Genomic DNA, 19514 nt, shown 5'->3' with positions numbered 1-19514 from the left:
TGGATAAAGTAAAACCCAGTAAGAGGGACACATTGAAATAAATATTCACATTAATCATGGGGTGAAAGTCCAAGGTTAAAATGCAATATTAGGCTTAGCACCTTTTTGAGGGCAAAAGTAGCTGACGTGATCTTGAAATACAATTTTGCAAAGGCATCAACTAAAGTTTTCTGATAAACGCGAGCGATGAGGTGCTTTAGTTAAAGCTCTCGGTCATTATAAAGGTAGAAAGGCACTCAAAATACTTGGTATATTCAACCTCATCTGTCAGCTGTGGAAAGTCAAATGTAAATTCATCTAGGTTTGCTTATAATATATTAAATTTACAATATTTATCTGTGACAATTTAAAAACAATTCTCTATGCCATATCAAAATGGTTGGTAGAACAAACAGATGTACTGCTAAGGCTGCTGTGAAAATGAATGGTTTTATCAGCTGATCTGCACTCTACATTCTGCAGAGCTCATTTCCTCCCTCCTCAGAAATGCTTTTATGCTGTAAAGGTGGCCACAACCAGGTGTTCAGTACATGAACCAGCCTAAGGAGGTGGGCAGGGAGAGGTTCCTAGGAGGGTACAGACGCTGTGGTCAGGAGACACTACAGAAACAGCCTTTAAACAGTGCTGAGGTTGACTGCCTGGGGAAAAGAGAACAGCGTACCTTTCCCCTGGAGTCACCAGCTGAGCCCCGACTTCTCCCAAAAGCTGGATCGAGCTGGATTTTACATCTGGCACGCTTCCGTGATCAGGGTGTCTGCAGCCACAGCCTGAGCAAGAGCAGAATTAAATCCCTTACTCAACAACCATGTTTTGATTCTGTGTCAGGAGAGCTTCATGTCAGACCTCCAAACTTGATGGGCGAGAAGAGGACTTTGGGAGTTATGTCACACAGTGGTCCCCAACCTCAGGAAGCAGTAACAAGTAAGGAACGCAGTGGGCAACATCCTACTTTGCTTTCCAGAAAAACTGGAGAAATGCAGTGGTGGCTTCTCTAGTAGGGGCTCCCTACCATAACAAAGGTACCAGCCGTTGTGAGAGTGCAACAGTCCCTTGAAATGAAGAATGGCCTGATATATTTCAAACCTGGCTGTTACAGCAAGTTTCTTGGCTTTATGTTTACATCCCTAAGTAGCCTCACCCCTGCAGCCAGCCCAGAACAAGGAAGCAAGTCTTTCAGAACAAACCTTCCAGCAACAGCTGTACAAAAATATATATATAATCAAATGAACATGTGGATTTGGCTCACCAGGTTCTTACCACAATTCTAGAAAGCAGTCCATTGCCCACTATTCTAATACACAACATCCAGTAGTCGTTTACTCACTGCGGCAGTCAGATTTGGCAGAACAAAATGAAGTTCAAGCTCCAAGGAACAAATAGAAAATGAGCCAGTTCACCGTGTGACTCACACTGCTGTTTACATCCCGGTGTTTAAGCATTTCCAATACCCTCCACTTTCTTCTTATTGACAGTGTAAAAATAGTGCAGACTTGATGATTGATTGTAACCTACGTTAAAAAACAACACTGATTGGAAAAAAAATGCTGCCTGTTCCAAAGCTCCTCACCGAGAGGAGAATGCCACTGCCTGCTAAGTAGAGCCATTCATCTACACACCATGAACAGATCGTATGGATCTTCACTGAGATTTCCCAAACTTACTTCAAAATTCAGTTCCCTCCACTGGTAGTGCATTTTATTCCCCTTTGCAGAGATCAACCCATGTTATAATTCATATATATACTTACTTCCATCCCTACAATCAATAAATTATGTGCTTTCAAAACCTCGTTTTTGAAGCACATCGCATATTTCAGTTAATACAACATTTTTAGTTTTACTGCCATTTTTCCTTAGTTGTAACTCAAACCCACGTGTCACGAGCAGCTAGACAAAGATTAAATTATGTTTTACCTGATAGATCTTTAGCATCCACAATATATTATGCGATTTGGCTGCATTCAAACAAGCTTTGGTCAGCTGGGTAGGATGGGTTCTGTAATGAACTGCAAACAGGTTGCTGCTGTCAAATGTTACCTCATCACCATGCACACGAAGTTGAAAAATGCAGTGTTTAAAGTCAAAAGTCACAAAAAATACTCTTGACTCGTTAGAAAAATGCTGCGTAAAAAAATCAAAACGTCTGCTCTTCATTAAAAAAGGTCTATTCCACATCTAACACAAATACTGTACCCAAGGCAGTATGTGTCACTCACACTAGAAATTTCGTTTAAGGAATCTGACGAGCAATATAAATAGGCCCCAAAACATCATTTTCGTGATTCATGCTTGAAAAATATAAAAAAAGTTCCCTGTGGTAACATCAGTTGAATGTACATTGCAGAATATAATGTTTTACTATAAGAAAATGCAGTAACATGTAAGTGGCTTTAATTAAAAAGATTAATGATCCTTTCAGCCAATTTTATGCAAAAAGTTAGAATAATCCAAAATATTTTTTCCAAAAATAGCAGGTATAGATGCTGGTCAGTATCATACATTTAAAAGAGGCTGAAACGTGACTTGTACCGACTGCTGAAGTTGTTTCTTGGTATCTGAGAATAGAAATCAGGTAGGCAAATATAATAGATTACCTTTTACAAAAATAGTAGTAGTCTTTAAGTATAGAATACTGCTTAACTGTTGAAATGTAGGAAAAGTCAGCATTCTGTATGTTCAAGGTATTAGTTTTTAATAGCAGCTGAATGATCCTATGGCAGGAACCACAGAACCTATTTTCTTGAAAGAAAAAAATTGCAAAGTTGTCCTTTCCCTCACAGTGTCCTAGTGTAGAAAAGGGAAAGTTTCCTGTATTTCAAGCATTTCTCGAGTCTTGATGAGGGAAGGGCATTCCGGCTGACAGGAGTATAAATAGAGTCTCAGGTAAGCCTGTGAAGGGTCATTCCACAGCAAACCCACATGTTTCTTCAATGGCAGTTAGCAGCTTCTCATATAGCTTGTCATAGCTTTCATAAGGAGGAATGTCTATTCGGTTAAAGCTGCAAAGACAAAGTGAAAGCTTCAATTATTTGGATCTTACAGCCTCCCCTAGCAAATCTCTGCTGCAGTTCATTTAAGATATTTGAAACAATATTTGACGTGGCCAATGGCACTTCACATAAACAAGATCTATTTGTGGTTTTCACACCTTTACTCCTCTGTAATGGACAGCATCTGCGATGCCATAAAAGAAAGAAACAGTGTGAAAACAGGCAGCAAATCCACATATCACAAGAGACCTGAACAAGTCTTACCAGGTATGAGCTTTCGGCAAATTATTAGTGCTGGCATCAATCTGGTGTATTGTAAATAGTCGTGGGCCTGCAGCACCTGAAAATCCAGAAAAGATCTCTAGTACCAGTTGGAAATTGCTTTGCTGAACTGCAACAAGAAAAGACAGTAACAAAATGCAAAAAAAAAGAAAAAAAAGAGAGGGGAGAGGAGCTACACACAGAAGCTGAGGCCGTAAGCAGCCAGCAAAAAGCCAGAGGAAACCCTCAGCTCCTAGCAGTCAGAGTCTGCCCCTCCACCCACACGAAGTAACCATGCTGTTATCTCTCTTCCAGCAATTTAAACAAGAACAAAGCACTGACAGGGAAAAACGTAAGATACCTGTTTTAACTGCACACTACACAACTGAAGGTCACTTTGCCCACTCCTCCTAGGAAACTTCTGCAGCTCTACCTGTCCTCATATTGTAACAGGCAGTCAAACTGGATAGAGTTTTCATGGGTACTTTTTAAAGAAATAATTTTATGACATGACCTGACTGTACAGAGTCACACAGTCTCTAAGTACAGTCATAATCTCTGCTAAAGAGTGTAGCACAGCAGTCTTGAGATTCAGTCAGAATATGCTAAGATTCCACCAGGCCAGAAGAGGTCACAAATGCCCTCTGTGCAGCTGGCATATTTGCCTGAGTAGACTGGCATTTAAGGACATAATCCACAGCACCAATCTTTCCCATGGGGACTCTCTGCTGTCAAAAAGGAGTATTAGCAAATAAGACTGCATTACTGTATTACCACAACTCAAATCTAGAACCTGGCAACATCCATCTTCAAATCTGTAGGAAAACAGGATTTGTTTGTTCACAGAAATTTTTTCTTTCTTTCTTTCTTTCTTTTTTTTTTACTAGTACAGCCACACTAAAAGTAACCAGCACTACTTTCAAGTATTCTCAGGCCATGACCAGTTACAGTTTGTTCAGACTCTACAGTCCCTGGTATTATTTAAACACTTGAAGTAACCAGGGCCTTCAAAACCTCAGTATTCCTGAACTTCTAATGTTCCTGAATACTTTAGAGCTCAGGAACAGAGGAAATGGACAATGAGGTCTTCTACCTGATGAAGAGATGATGAATAAACAGATTTCTGTAGCAACTGGCTTTTGTAAGTGGCAGCTACTACCATAGAATGTGTGCTCTCTTGAGATCTTCTACCTATTACAACAGGTTGTGGTCCATGTTTCCCTGGGCTGTTTCCTCTCATCTCATGAAAGGACAAAACATGGTAACTATGGTGTTAACAGAGCAGCGTGGGTTACAGCCAGAGCTGCTGCAGCTGAGATCCAGAGCTCTGAATGAAGCTCATAAAACAGGTCAGTAATTAAGTAATTGTTTCCTTTGCCAGGGCTGCCTGCGATTACGTTGCTTTTACAGTAAAAACAGCCCAGATTACCGAGCTCCTCTGCCGTTAGAACCACAGGAACATTCGCTCCTTGCTGGTTTTTGCTGGTCACAGAGCTGTGCAGATGCTTGCAAGAGAGAGAAATGAAACAACAGCCTTCCAGGAAAATCATGCGAGAATCCTGGTAGGATTTCTACTGATCAGAATGTATTGCTAGAAAGGGAAGGAAGTGTGCAACTGAAACAAAAGAACCGGTTACAGCTAAACCAGAAGGTAACGAGCAAACTCACAGACTATTTCTGTGACTGCTATTCATCAGACCATTAAATATTCCTCTGAGGAAAGTCACGTAGCAGCCAACCAGCCTCATTTTGAGCTAATGCTTCTGTGCCGCGTCTCACTGCTTCCTCCAAGCACAGGCATTTGCAGCTACTTTGGGCAAAATTACCTTGCAATGCCTTGAAGCCCTGCAGAGGCACTCTGGATGAGCCAGTCACAAACTGGAGAAGTCGTGCTCTCCTCTCTTCATCAAAAAACTCCACAGCTTTCCAGAACCATTTCACAATGTTGCTGTCTGGTGTACAGTGTTTTAACCTAGTATTTGCCTTCCAGTCATTAACATCAATTTTTCCAAGTCCACAAATGATGAGCTGTAAATTTAAAATACAGTTAATGATGAATTGTTAATTTAAAAAATCATTTTGGAACTACCCAAATAATGAATAATTGATTCTGAAAAATTGTTACTCCAAACTTCCACAGTTGCTACGAAATGCTGCGTTGAGAATCACTCTCCTGGTTCTCTTGAAGATGCCTGCCATCCATGTCAGAGACTGCATGACCTGGTCACCTCTTACACTAACTGTATTTTTGTAACAGTGCACCTGCAAGACCCCTGGAGCACTGGGGATGCAACCTCACATGTTCCTTAGTCTCACAAGACCGCCTGAGGCTTTTATTATCACACTTGACAACGTAACATAACATTAGTGTACTGACCTCTAACTCTTTCTCATCAAATGTCTTCAGCAGATGTTGTGGGATTACTTCATTAAATCCCTTCTGTAGAGCCAGAAACTGAGCTTCAATTCCTCGTAAAAATCGCCAGTTTACATAAAGCCTGCAAGCACGTTCAAATTGGATTTATGAAAGGTGTATTCAAACACAATAAACCTGCAATTTATCCAGCCCCCCAGAAATGGTCTTAGTGACAGGAAAACATAACAGAGCTATTGCATTACCACCTAGAAAGAAGGAAAAAAGCCACAAAACCCACAACACTTAATTACTTAATGGGCATAAAAGTTCCTCCCATGGGAAATACCAGAAACACTGAAAAATATATTGCTGTACCTGACATATTCCTTTTTGTTTTCTTCTGTCACTGGGATGCTTTTGCCATTGGGTTTTAGCTCATGTTGAATAATTTCCCCGTATGCATTGTGTTCTACACAAAACGTGTGGTCTAAGACTCCTGTAATGTCATTCTCACTGATGGAAAGAAATAAGCAAGTGACTCAATGAAACATTCTGCAAACACATCACATCCGTAATTCTTTGGACAGACGTCAGAATTTAGTTTCTGAATACCATTTAGAAGTACTGCTGGAAGCAAGAGGTGAACAGACATTTTTGCTATATTATATTTTAAGCCATCACAGACCTTTCAATGTTATATTTTAATAAAATGGTAACTGTCATTAACAAGCAAAAATCAGTAAACAAAGTTATGAATAACTGAGCACTTTACAGCTCAGTAATCTCTTGCCCTCCCCCTCCCAGATTTGAAATCCTTGAGCACGTTAAGCCTTTAAAGAAGCTGAATTGTGCACATAAGATGTTCCTTAAATCTGCCTGAGCGGGAGATCAAAACATGCTTCAGCTCTTGTCAACAAGCATTAGGAACACGTATCACATCAACTGAGGCACAGTTCTAACACTAAGACATAATGCACAGTACATACAGTATCCAAACCAAGCTGTTATGAAGATCAGGGTCAACCAATTCCATATCATCCAACGTAATTGGCTTCCCTAGCAACTGCTTATAGAAAGGCAATGTGAAGCCACCATCAATATAGTGTCCATGAAACACAGCCATCCCCATTATCCGTCCAACAAAATGGAAATATGATAAGTGTTCCTGGAATTGAAAGAAAAGACTCAGTGATCCACCTAAATACAACTCCTGGATTGTATTTGCTGAACATTTAATTAAATTTCAATATGACTTAAAAACAACAGCAAGAACAAAACCACCACCACCACCCAACAAACAGCCAGAGCTGTTTGATTTCTTTTTTTAGTTTGTTTTTATAGACAGCACATCGAGTATGTTGCTTCAAGACCAGAAGTCTTACTGTTAAGAATTAAACTCCATTTCTCCCATAGGAAACACAAACTAACATTTTTAATAGTATTAAGAACATTTGAGATGTTTCTTTGATCCACACTGAAAAGAAATGATGTCATTTCATAAATTCAGTCTTTAGCAATACTAATGTGAGAACTAGACTATTGAATCTAGAGCATTATTCTCCACGTGTCCCTAATTTGTGGGTCACAAAAGCATCATTTTACTGAACTCATAGTATCAGTCATACCGGGTTAACTGCAGAATCTGGGTTGATTTGCAGTGTGTAGATATCATCTCGGGAATATTGGAAGAGACCATAATAAGGATTCAACATTTCATGTGACAGCAGGTAGAGCCACTCCCTGAAGAACAACAACAAAAAAGAATTTACTGCATAACCCCAGATTAATTAATTAATTAAAAAGTATTCATTAACAAATTAATTAATACTTTTCAATCTTTTCAAAGGACAGTTAGCTATGCACATGCAGAAATCAGAATTATTTTTACTGGTTCAGTAACTGCACAGCATCTCTCGGCTTGCCATATTTCCCAGCCTGCCAAGATTTTCCTTCAAGTTACCACTTTCTAAGGGTTACTGATTATGATTCTGGCACCAAGTTGAGTGTTTAGTGGTGTACATACATTCCCAAATACCCAACTTTACCAATCAACACCAAAGGTGTCTTTGATGCAATCTGTAATGTGCATTTTGATTTATTTACAAGAAATTCTCTTTTCTTTGAAAAGACTATCTGAAAAATATACACTCTTCTGACATATAACAACACTGCAATGCACAGAAATAAGAATAATTTCAAAAGAAAAAGAGCTGCTGTCAGTCTGGTGTAGGAATCAAAGCAGTGCAGCTGGTGGGGCTGGGGAAAGGGATGGAGGATGCACTGCTTACCTGGCAACACCTCCATAATCAAGGCCTTCCTCCCCACGGAACTTTATCATTAATCGTTTCCACAGATCTTTTGGCCTCATCTTCATGACTTGCCTGTAGGATTCCTGTAGATACACAACAGGTTCTTTCATTAACTGCTCCTTACAGACAAGCAGCTACCACTCTTATTAGAAACTGAGTCTCAGAATCCAAAGGGGATATTATTCTTCTACACACTAACTGCTGTCTCTCCAATCACAAGCTATTGCAGAGTTTTCTATAAATGCAATAACGCTTGTCAAGTAGAAGATAAGCAAGAACAATTGCCTCTACGCTTCAGGAGTGCAGAGTGATCATAATATTTCTTTTTCTTATTTTCACATAACTCACCTCACACACAAAAACATCCCTATGTCAGTAAATTTTTGTTTTTGCTCTCATTTTTGCAGTGTGGAAAGCCAGCAGTGGAACTTCTACTGACTAGAAGATGTGCAAACCTCCATGAAGCATCTTAAGATGCTTAAGCAACTTAAGCACCAATGCCACCCCAGTATATCTATGGAATTATTCCTCTATCAGTAAGACTTTACCAAGACAACATGAAAAGAATGCTAAAGCGAGGCAAACCAAATACTGGTTTTAAAAAAGAATTAAATCAAAGGTTTTATTTATGTCCAGTAATGATGCCCCCAGTCTTTGGCTTTGGGGAAGAGAAGAGGTAGGCATGCCTGGGACACTTCAGAAGAAGAACATAATAATTTCCACTGCTTTACAGCAGCCTTCCTCCCCCTTCTTTTTCAGTTTATTATGAAGTGATTTGACTGTTTCCAAAGGGAATACCAACACAAATATTTCTTGGCTGAATAAACAGTGACAACACAGTGGGGCTATCGTGTTTGCGGGTGGAGCAAAAACACAACAGGGATGGGTGGGATGGGTGATAAAGTTCTTGAGACAAAATGTTCTCTAGAAAAGCCAATGAATTATAACTGCATTTCATCAATTTATCAGAATTATTCTGCTGAACAATCTCAAAGATATCCCAACAAGGGCACTTTTGGTCACTTAGATGCCTACAGAATTCATATAACAGATCTGGTTTGGAAAAATACTGCACCTCTCTTGGTTCTGGCTGATAAGTAATCCTGACCCAGAGATGAATGCTATTCAATAGCAGTCTCTTTACTGAAGTTACAAATACATCAAGGGTCATTTTCTGATTGCTTGGTTTTCAATATGCACCATTCTCTCTGTTAGGAGAGGCTTTCCCACATTTTGGGAAGAAGTGAAACAGCATCTTCAAATAGATGAAGTGCTTGGATGCTTTCCTCAGTCCCTGACACAGTCTGCACATCTCTAACCACAGGAAAACTTTTCTCCTTGTTCTTCTTCCCCATGTGGTAAACACATCTATTTTACATGCATGATTGTTCTGAATATCCCCCTAAAATGCTTCCTCTCCCCATTCACCACCGGCAAAATCTCAGCTTTAACTCCAGACTTCAACATTTTGTCTAACTGAAAGAATTCTTCAGACCGTTACGGACAACCCTCCTCCCCTTCCCTCAATATTAACAAATGGGTCAAGTTCTCAAGTTACCTCAAAAATCTCTTCCCTGGAGACCTCAATACGACAATGGCCAGCTTGAGGTTGCTGCTGTGACAGCTCTTGCCTCAGGATCTTGAGTTTCTGCACCAGGTCTCGTTTGTACCTTGGCACAGTCAGACACTCTGCCTCATCTGGCAGCTGACACAGGGACACTACCTGCTGCTGCTGCTGGTGCTGCTGATCTTTAAGTTGATTCTGGCGGCTAGAAACAAACACAGCTGTTTGCAGACATTCCAGTCACACGTCTCCTGTTTTCTTTACGCGTTTCTTAAAGGCTCAGTCTTAGTAACTAACGCACTTTCGATTTACTGTGATTACTGTGATTACACTAACAACATTCAGGCCTAGAAAAAAGTAAATTCAGAGAGCTTTTACCCTGACTAAAGACACATGCTTCTGTCTTTCTTGGCAACTATCAGTTGTTTTTAGAGTTTGTTATTTCTATTAGTGCTACTCTACAAAGTATGTAAAAGGTTACAGCACGATATAATAAGGTATTAACCATGCAGTTTTACTACTAAGCTGCTGACACTGAATTTCTCAGGTACCGTTTCCATATTTCCTTTGCGTGTTTTGCCTTCCTTCGATTTAGAATTCAGGGATCAGCCAAACACTCTGCCTCTAATCTACACTCAATACCATAGTCTGTTTTAAATGGCTTGTATGAAAAAGAGTAAGCTTACAAAAAGATGTTTGTACTGGCAGCTTGGCAAGGACCTTGTCCCTTGTACCTGGCCTAGTCTGGACCACAGGAATGTGGGGAGCTCACATGTAACCAACTGGCACAGATAAGCAAGTATTTTCACTAGCAATTCTAAGGGATTTTGTAAATCTAACTTCTTACTGGATAAAGTCAATTTGAGCAGAGATGTCCTTCCTCGTGTCACTTCTCAAGTAGGTGTTTTTGTATAACCAAGCTTTTTAGTATGGCATTTCCAAACAAGAGGACAAAAGCTGTATTTTCCCTAAAACTTGAAAAGCCTCTGTGCAGGACATGTGGTAACACCCCAAATTTATTGGATAAATAGGAAAGGTCACAATTCAAATTTATTATTTTTTTTCCAATGGAATGTTAATAATTTTTTTTCAACATCAAGGACCAAACATATGAGATAGAACCACACACAACTTCAATATATTTTAAAATTTCAGCCTATTGCCTGTTTTGAAACAAAGTCTACTGAGAAAGCTCCCTTGACCGACAAAATTTCATTTCCAGCAGGCTTTCACCACCACAGCGTTCATTTTTGGCAATTAAAAAAAGAAGTGGGAGTGTTCCCAGTTTGCCCCGTGGTTCTGACTGCTATTCTCTTATTTTCAAACCTTTCATTTAAAGTTAATTTGCATGAACCATGTTCAAGGGAAATTTACACCAGTTTACTGGGATCACTAACAGTAGTCTTACAAACCTGCCATTTAGAAGCCCCTGCAATGACACACATTTGGATCAGCTCAGCAATAGCTGAAAGCTATTTTATTATTAATAATATTATCTTTTTACATCTGGGCTTTAAGAAGAGAGTAATGCACAGCAATCCAATTCTGTCACAATGCCCTAAGATGCGATACTTTAGAAATAAGCTTAAATGATTTGGGGATATTCAGTGTTCTCTTGACTGTTCTTAAATTAAGGCAACCTTAACTTTATTCCTAAGCTGATCACATTATTACAATAAACATCAGTTATTTTGAAAGTCAATCCCAAGAAATCAATTCATTACAGCAGCTTACAAAGATACTTGTTGTGGCTCCAGAATACAGTTCTATGTCATTTGTGCTGCATGCATGATATCTTTGTATCATTATTAGTTCTAAATACCAATCTCAAACTGTATTTAATTGATAAACAAATTAAAGCAAAATTATTCTGTCTTATGCTTTCTCAAACTCTGGAAGAACAATCTTATGGAAATATTCCTTGTATATACCTACCAGAAAGGGTAACAATAAACACTAAGGTGAGGCTACAGTGGTACCACATTTCATAGTGTAAAAGCACAGCAGCCTAGACATGGAACTAGTCAATCTTAAAGAAAATGCAATCTCTGAAATAAGCATGAGTTCAAGATGTATGCATCAAATTAAACCAATCTAAAATAAAACAGAACTTGAAGAAAAAATAAAGTGCCATTCTCTGTGTAAGGCTAAAAATAATCAGTGTAGCATTAGCTAAATAATCCGCAGTGCTTGAAGTAATTAAATGTAATTTCTTTGTTTGTTTTCACAGCTGAATGAGTCTGCTTGATTGTGTGCTGTACTTTGAGGACAGAGCTAAGTACTTTTCAGGTACCATAACTACCAAAACCTATCGTGAACTCTTGGCTAACATTTTAAAAGCAGAACTGGATAACAAATTTGCTTATTTTCATAACTTGTAATGCCATCATTGGAAGAATAAACTCCTTTACTCAGCTTGACAGAAAAGTCAGTATTACTAAAAGCACATTTTTTATTACAGCTTTGAACATAAAACTATCCCACCCATCCCACCCAAATACTAAACTTATTTCTCAGATAATTAAAAATGTCAGGCCAAAGATATATTGCTTTTTTTTTTTTTCTTTTCTTTTTTTTAATAACAAATGAGGTGGCTCAACAATTAAATAAAACAAGTTTAAAAGCTTTCACATATCCTGTTTGGTGCAATAAAAGAATAAACACTCGAAAAGATTTATCAGGCATCAGGCTTTGCTGATGACACTGCTGGCTGGATTTCTGAAATCCTTTCCTAATGAAAGACAGATGTACAAATGAGAAAGAACTACTAGAGTGTACTTAAGTTTAAATAAATGTAATGTGCTTTTTGAACTTAAAAGACAAAGGGGATTTTCTAGATGAAAAGCTATACATTGTCCTTCGCAACACATGAACCCAGCCACGTGTCCCTGCTACCACTGGAAATAAACCTACCTGTGAAGGACCCTGTTTTACATCAAGCCCAGTTAACTAACTTCCTGTGCTTTAGGAATTACATTGTTATAGTCGAGAGGGTCTGAAGTTATCTTTGGGTAAAATAGCTACGTCTGAATTCAATGTCTGGATGATGGGAACTTCACTTAAGCTCTGTAATATGCAGATGTATACCAATGACTTTTTACACAAAGAAATGCTTAATAGCCCAAAAGGGAGAGGTGTCTAAATATTCAATTCAAATGGATATTGGGCAGACAAAGCCTGTCCAATTTTTGTGTATTACACACAAGATAGGTGCGCTTCATAGACATTACTTTTCTTGCCTCCATTATCTTTGCTTGCTCCCATTATTGTTTCCTTCAACTTCTCTTCCTAAGGATTCTCTTCCTTAAAAGACTACTCCCCACATGACTTTCTATCTAACTCTTTATTATTCCCTCCACTCAACAGCTACCTAATATTTTACAGGTGTTTCCCCAAAAAGGTGTTGATAAGAGTCAAATTCCTGCAGAGCTTGGACAAACTGATAGCCATGCAGAGGCAAAAGAGCAATGTTTGTTTGCTTTATCGTTTCCATTTTCAGTAGAGCTCCCCAGTGTCAAACACGTGGTTGGGAATAAGAAAAAATATCCAGAATCTCATTCAGTTTCCTCCTCTTCCTAAAACTGTGATACGAATACGTAATGTCTGCACTAAGGCAGAAAAAATATTTTTGTTTTCGTGGTAAAAAATCCAATTTAAATTATTTGGGTCTTTTACTTTGAGAACACCTGAACTAACCTTACCTTAAAACAGGAGCTGAATTATTTCTCTTTTTCTCTGAGTAATTGGGCACTTCTATCCCCTTGCTTACCTGAATTGGGTACTGAATGCAATCTGATATTCTAAAAAACAAGTACTCCATCACTGAAAGTAGTACTAAGCAAAAAGAAAAGAAAAGAGTCTCTCACCATTGGAAAAAAATTCCACAGGCCAGCCTTTGCATGGGAAGGCACTTGCTTCTTCCCTCCATCCTGTCCCCCACTCCTGGCACCATGATAGCCACATTCCTGTCTATATGTGCCAGAGGGATGTTTGTTTTGCTTTTTGGTTTGTTCTGCAGTGTTGTTTGTTTCTTTTCCTTCTTTGCAGTTTTAAATACAAGAGCAATCAAACCCTCTTTGCTACGTAACAGAGTAGGCTGGCAGTGTGTTACAGAATGTCACTATTACACCTCCAGTTCTACTTAACAGCAGAATATGTCTCAATACAAAATCCAGCACACCTCAAGAGTCACTTTCTTTCCTCTATTATATTCAACACATGCTGGAGACTTTAGACTTACTTTAAGACTAAATGCAAGTTAGCAGATAGCCGCGGGTCTGTAAACTGCGTTGTCCTGTTGTTATGGTCAACAAAATAAACTCTGCCTGTTGCCGTATTTCGGATCTCCCATCCAGGAGGCAGTGGACCAAGCTCTTCACAATTGATGTTGCTAAGATCCCTGTGAAAACAAATATAAAATGAAAAATACCTCAGCATTTGGCCTCTGAGCCAAACAAGTGTAAATGTAACAGAACAATTCCATGAAGTCTGAGAAAATGTATTGTTTCAGAAACCTGATCTGTTCAGCTGGAATCTCTACTCCCAAGGTGCAGCCCACCAAAGAAAAAACACACACCCCAGAACACTTGCTGTAAGGAAAAAATATCTTATCAAATAGCCTTCTTTCGTACAGACCAACTTCAGACGTTAAATTCATACAGGCTTAAAACAAAAATACAGGCTACTGCCACATTTGCTAAAATGGAATTGCAATTCTAAACCAATTCTGACAGAAAACGTTTTTAAAACATCATTAGTCACATAAGGAGCTCTGAATCACACATGAAAAGCTCCTACAAAACAGAACTGTATTTGGGAGGAGTTACACATTCCATGAGGAATTACACATGGGATACATGTATGCCACAGGTGATTTTTGCCCCCAGGCCCTCAAAGCTAGTGGGAAGAAAACGGTTTTCTAACAAAATCTTTCGAACATCTTAAAAAAATGTAAGCACAACGAGCAACACAGAGAAACCCACAATGGGCTTAAGGAAATTCTGCTGAAAACAGCATGACTACAGTGGTTTCAGAGGTTCACTGAAGACAAACTATTAGCTTTTTAAAAGATCAACAACGCACACTTTTATGCATATAATTCACACTTCAGCTACCACCTACTGCCAAGAACTTTTTTGAAGGCACAAGTGCTCAGATCCCCCAGTATCCTACAGGCTGATAGGAGGGAAAAGCTCAGGGGCAGAAGGGCTGAAAAGATGCAGGCTGTAGGGATTCAGTGAGCTGAGAAGCTACAAAAGGAAACAGGAGGCCCTGGGCCTGAGCTTCTGCTGATACTGCTCATGCACACAGCACTGAACACGGCCCTGGGAACCACAAGGCTTTTTTTTTTTTTTAGCAACCATGCTACATTAACATAAAAATACAGTACTTCTTAGAAATGACATCAGCTGTATCCCTTGTCCCTGTGGTTGGTACATGCAAACAGCCAAATTTTGTTCTCAGAGATGCACAGTTTCTGTTGCCACACCTAAGAGCAGCATTTTGGATTTTGTACGTAATCATTACACCACAAAATTTAGGAAACTTAACTTTCTTCATCTCTTAATTTACCTTTTAGAGAAAGGAAAATCTAGTTTCTAGTTTCATATACTATGCAAATAATGTGAGCAAAACCTTCCTAATACATAACTATCAACTCTGCTGCACTCTCAAGTCTGAAGATAATGCATCACAGTGAAGAATAATTCTGTAACACAAAAGTAGTACTAAAAACAATTGGAAGAATCATTTGAAAACGCAATGAAGTTATAGCTATGAGGCACTTCAATCCTTCCCAGGAAATCCAAAATCCATTTCCACGAGAACGAGCACCAGCAGCAACTGACAGAGCTGCTACAATTTTCATCAAGGCCAACAGTGGCTGCCAACTTCAAACAGCACATATTAAAAAAAAAAAAAAAAAAAAAAAAAAAAGCCACTGAAAATTATTGCCTCTTAAAATGTATGGCTGGTATTTGTAAAGAACAATCAGAAACTAACAGTATTTTCTCTGTTATCCTTCCTTCCCCTCAAACACATCAGAAATAACCATGGGTACAATCACATACAATGTCGGTGTGTATGTGCACACATAAATAAAGACACTGAAGTAAAAGAACTCTTCAGATTTATTTTCTATCAAGTGTAATATATCTGCATGAGGAACAGCACTTTGAAGGTTAGACTTTTTTAGACTCTGCTTCTTTTCTTCTCTCTTCCAAATTCCCAATTTGCAAGTTTCTCATTATCAGTGTGAAAGAATACACAAATACAGGTGTTGTTCACTTCAAACATGGAATTCAAATACAAAACAACCTCGTTTTAACTAAAGGACCTAGATAAACCTACATTTTTGGAAGCACTCAGATTCTACTTTTTGTTTAATTACTTTGCATAATACTAAAATCTGGACTCGGCTTAAATTCACACAATTAACTGATTCCAGGCATTTCATATTGTTTTAAAACACCACTGTTTAAATAATTCATTTTAGGGGCCAACAGGCAAAAAAAAATTACTGCACAGAGGGCTCCAAGGACAGATTGGGAACTGTTCTGATTTGACAACCTAAGGATACTTTCAGCATTTTCTTACCTGGGTACTCTTGGATCATGCCACGTACTAACACCAGTTTGTGTATGCAGAAAATAGACCTGACCCTGCTGAGTCGTCCTTTGCTCTGCGAAATCAAGACAAATTAATAAATGTGAGAACAAAATACGTAACACAAAAACTCACACAGACTGATTAGCCCAAAGTAAGGAATCGAAGTGATCTAACATACAGAAGACAAAGCCCATTTTCCCAGTTACCTGAAATATCTAAAATTAACTAATTTACATACCATAGCCTTCAGGTAAATCAGGAGGTGTGTGCAAATGTGTCCTGCTCATGTAATTCCTGTGCCTCTGCGACCTGACCCTCCTCTCTGCCAGCCGGGGATCTGATGACTGCCCACACGTGGCACCATTTGTTCCCGTAATTGGAGTGTTCTCATCCACAAAGCAGCTCAGTGGTCTGCCTGGACTGGAGTATTCTGATGCTGGCCTGTTGAGAAATACATGAACATTACCTGCTTTCCATACCAGAATTAATCAACATTTTTGTCACCATTACTTCAGGTAATATGAATTAAAAGCTGGTGTAGAGACATTTATGCATGGCAAGCAACTAGAATGCTTGCAGAAATCTGAGAAGAGTCATGGCACTTCCAGGCAAGATGGCCTCCCCACTGTCCTTTATATGCTTTTGTCTGTCAGTGTTACTAAAAGCTTCATCTGAAGGCTCTTAGAAAACTTTGTGGGCTGCAGAACAGAGCAGTTGAGCCCTGGACCAGGGCGCCTTGATGATGGGCAGACAGCTGTCCTGTGCTTGCTGAGTTCATCCCAGAGTAATTAGTAAACCTCTTCACCTACCCCACGGTCTGACCTAACACTTCAGTTTATGACATTACAGGATCAAGGTCACATCAAACGCTCACAACGAGCAGTTCCCATCCTAAAAAAAGAGAGTGCTGAGAGTAAAATTATTATTCTTTTATGAGCAGCACATAGCCCAAGCTTTCTCACCTTCCGTTGATAAGCCTCAGAAAGCTATAATGCCTCATCCCTTTCAAGACAGTGATTAGACAAGGATGGTGGAAATAGGCTATGTGTTTGCAAAGGGACACTGGAATGCAGAATACCTCCTGGTAGACAGACTTCCTTGTGGTCAGTGTTCCAGGTCAGCAGACAAACATCACCATATGCACGGTCTCCTAAACAATTTCTTACCGTGTTGGTCGTTCCCACTGAGTTGTTCTTGTAATATGATTCAAATACTGGATCCTTCCAGAAGCAGTTCTCCTTTCCTCCCACCTACCATTCAGACATGAAGAGATAAGGCAATGAGTGGTATTTAACCAGGAAACCAGGGCACAAAACGTTTCCATCATAAATGCCAACTCAGGAAGACTTACTATAATGAATCGTGTTAGCTGAACAAGGTAACAGGAAACAAAGGAAAGTTCAACTCTAATTACTTTTACATGCTTTTCCCTTAGAACCAGGGTATTATTAACAAGATCAAACCTTCTTGTTCACTAAATATTTGAATTTTAATTACATTCAAATACTCACTGAAAAAAACTTATTTACTAAACTTAAACAGGATCAGTGGTCAATAAAAGTCCTCTCACAGCACCTTTATGCAATGCTTAGTTTCATTTAAAAAGTCACCTTCAATTAACAAGGCTCTTCCATTATTAATATTTTTGCACTCCAAAATACACTGGGCTGTACAGCTAACTCAGCAGTCACACAAATATGTGATATTTATACAATGAGCATTTTTAAGTGATAGTTTAAAAGCATTTTCAAAAACACTCTCAACTTCCTCAGATTCTAGATTAACAAAGCATTGCTGCTTAGAACCTAGATGACGATTCACATTTTAAGGCTCATCACCTGATGAGTTTGTCCTGTCTTATCTGCCAAGAATCACACTCAGAGCTTCTGTGCTTGCTCTGAAAAAGTTGATGACAACACCAGACCTAAAACAGAGCATATTTTTGTATTTGCAAAACTGTTTTAGGTGTTAATGATGTCATTAACTCTGCCAGGGAAAATCAAAATCCCAAGCCCAGTGTTTGGGAGGTAAGGACAGCATGAACTCAGGCTCCATTATCTTTTCCAATCATGTTTTCTTCACCATGATTTACGTGACAGAAGAAAAAGCACAATTTTCTACCACAGTATATACAGCTGCACAGCTCTGTAGAAGACAGCCAGGTCTGTGTGCTCACTGCATTGCTACAAACTGGATGAAGTCAATTTATTGACTGTGATTTAACATAATATTAGTTTATCAATTCTATAATTTAGAAGGTATATTTTCTTAAGCATATTTTAAAAATGCATTTATGCACATATGCCACCTCCTCCTGTTTTCAAAAAAAAAAAAGAGGGGTCAAACTATTAACTATTCTGTGTAACCTTGTTGGCTAATTTGCTGCTCCTAAATTTGAACCTGTAGAACTTTTGAATGTGAGAACAAAAATAAATTAGCCCATTTATACTTTGACTTCCCATTACTGCAGAAGTCCTTTGTGTGAACTGTATTTGTGTTGATAGTAGAGTCAGCTTACCCATCTGGTAAATCATTGTCAAACAAACGACTGCAGTCCACGACTTGTCCTCCTGTGCCTATTCGGTCTCTGGACTGAAGACTTACTATTGAGATAATAAAGGAATCATTAAAGATATGACATCTGCAGGTGAATTACAGGTACACTTAAAAAGAGAAACAGCACAATTCAGAGGACTAAGCTGAACCACGATCTGTGTATTTTTTATCTTCCACAGCTTTTCACACAAGTTAATACTCTACACATCATTTAAATAGATACAGTTTAAAGAATATGAATGCAAGTTAAGGCAGGAAAAGAAGTTCATTCTGAAGCTGTCATAAGCTTTCCCCTGTAGGAAGGGGACTATCATACCACGCTGTCCTGATGGACAGAATGGCTCTGGCAGCAAGTGGGCTGTACTAATGTACTGCGAGGGCCAAACCTACTGCTAACATGATTTTGACTCCTTACCACACATTCTATGTGCACATGACATCTACACACACATACAAAACCAAGCAGAACTGAACACCACTGGAAATGCTGTGTGTTTTATGAGTTAGTTACTGTCAGTGGTAGGAAGTCAAACCAACACTCACACAAAGCAATGCTCAGCACCCTGCAAAGTCCCTCCTGCTCTCAGCAGCACCGAACTGTATCACTACTGGATTTGTTTCCTTGTGATGAATATTTACGTCCGAAGCTGTTGTGCGTAGTACAGTTACGAAAACAGATTTCTAGGGGCAGTCTTTGTTCCCGGTATCATAATTAGCAAATGTCTAATCTGACACCTTATGACATGCATTGCTGTGGGTTACTTTTTAAAATGCTTCGCTTTGCTTTTAACAATAAAATGACTACTTAAAAACTAAATCTGTGCTGTAACGCATTTCTTGAGGTGGCACTACCATGCCTTTGGACAGCTGTTC

General features: G+C 39.0%; 1 protein-coding gene across 2 annotated transcripts in view; it reads right to left on the bottom strand.

Moving 5' to 3' along the window:
• Positions 1–70: 70 nt before the first annotated feature.
• SMURF2 (SMAD specific E3 ubiquitin protein ligase 2) overlaps positions 71–19514 on the bottom strand; it is a 55517-nt gene continuing 36073 nt past the window's right edge. The window contains exons 6-20 of one of the 2 annotated variants that reach the window (XR_007380419.1): positions 18604–18688; positions 17252–17335; positions 16324–16526; positions 16074–16158; positions 13720–13878; positions 9474–9684; positions 7895–7998; positions 7232–7346; positions 6593–6771; positions 5982–6119; positions 5628–5748; positions 5077–5278; positions 3254–3329; positions 662–2998; positions 71–566 (exon numbers count right to left, since the gene is read on the bottom strand). Coding sequence is in view for 1 of the 2 variants with exons in the window: in XM_048964757.1 (XP_048820714.1) it covers positions 2899–2998; positions 3254–3329; positions 5077–5278; positions 5628–5748; positions 5982–6119; positions 6593–6771; positions 7232–7346; positions 7895–7998; positions 9474–9684; positions 13720–13878; positions 16074–16158; positions 16324–16526; positions 17252–17335; positions 18604–18688 (1862 nt within the window). In the remaining variant the exon portion in view is untranslated. Of the gene's footprint in view, positions 2999–3253; positions 3330–5076; positions 5279–5627; positions 5749–5981; positions 6120–6592; positions 6772–7231; positions 7347–7894; positions 7999–9473; positions 9685–13719; positions 13879–16073; positions 16159–16323; positions 16527–17251; positions 17336–18603; positions 18689–19514 lie in introns of both variants that reach the window. The other variant, XM_048964757.1, reaches the window with a different exon arrangement.

Source organism: Lagopus muta, chromosome 18 (genome assembly GCF_023343835.1).
Source record: "Lagopus muta isolate bLagMut1 chromosome 18, bLagMut1 primary, whole genome shotgun sequence".
Lineage (NCBI taxonomy): Eukaryota > Metazoa > Chordata > Aves > Galliformes > Phasianidae > Lagopus > Lagopus muta.
The sequence above is the reverse complement of the archived record's forward strand: the minus strand, read 5'-3'. Positions and strand labels throughout refer to the sequence as shown.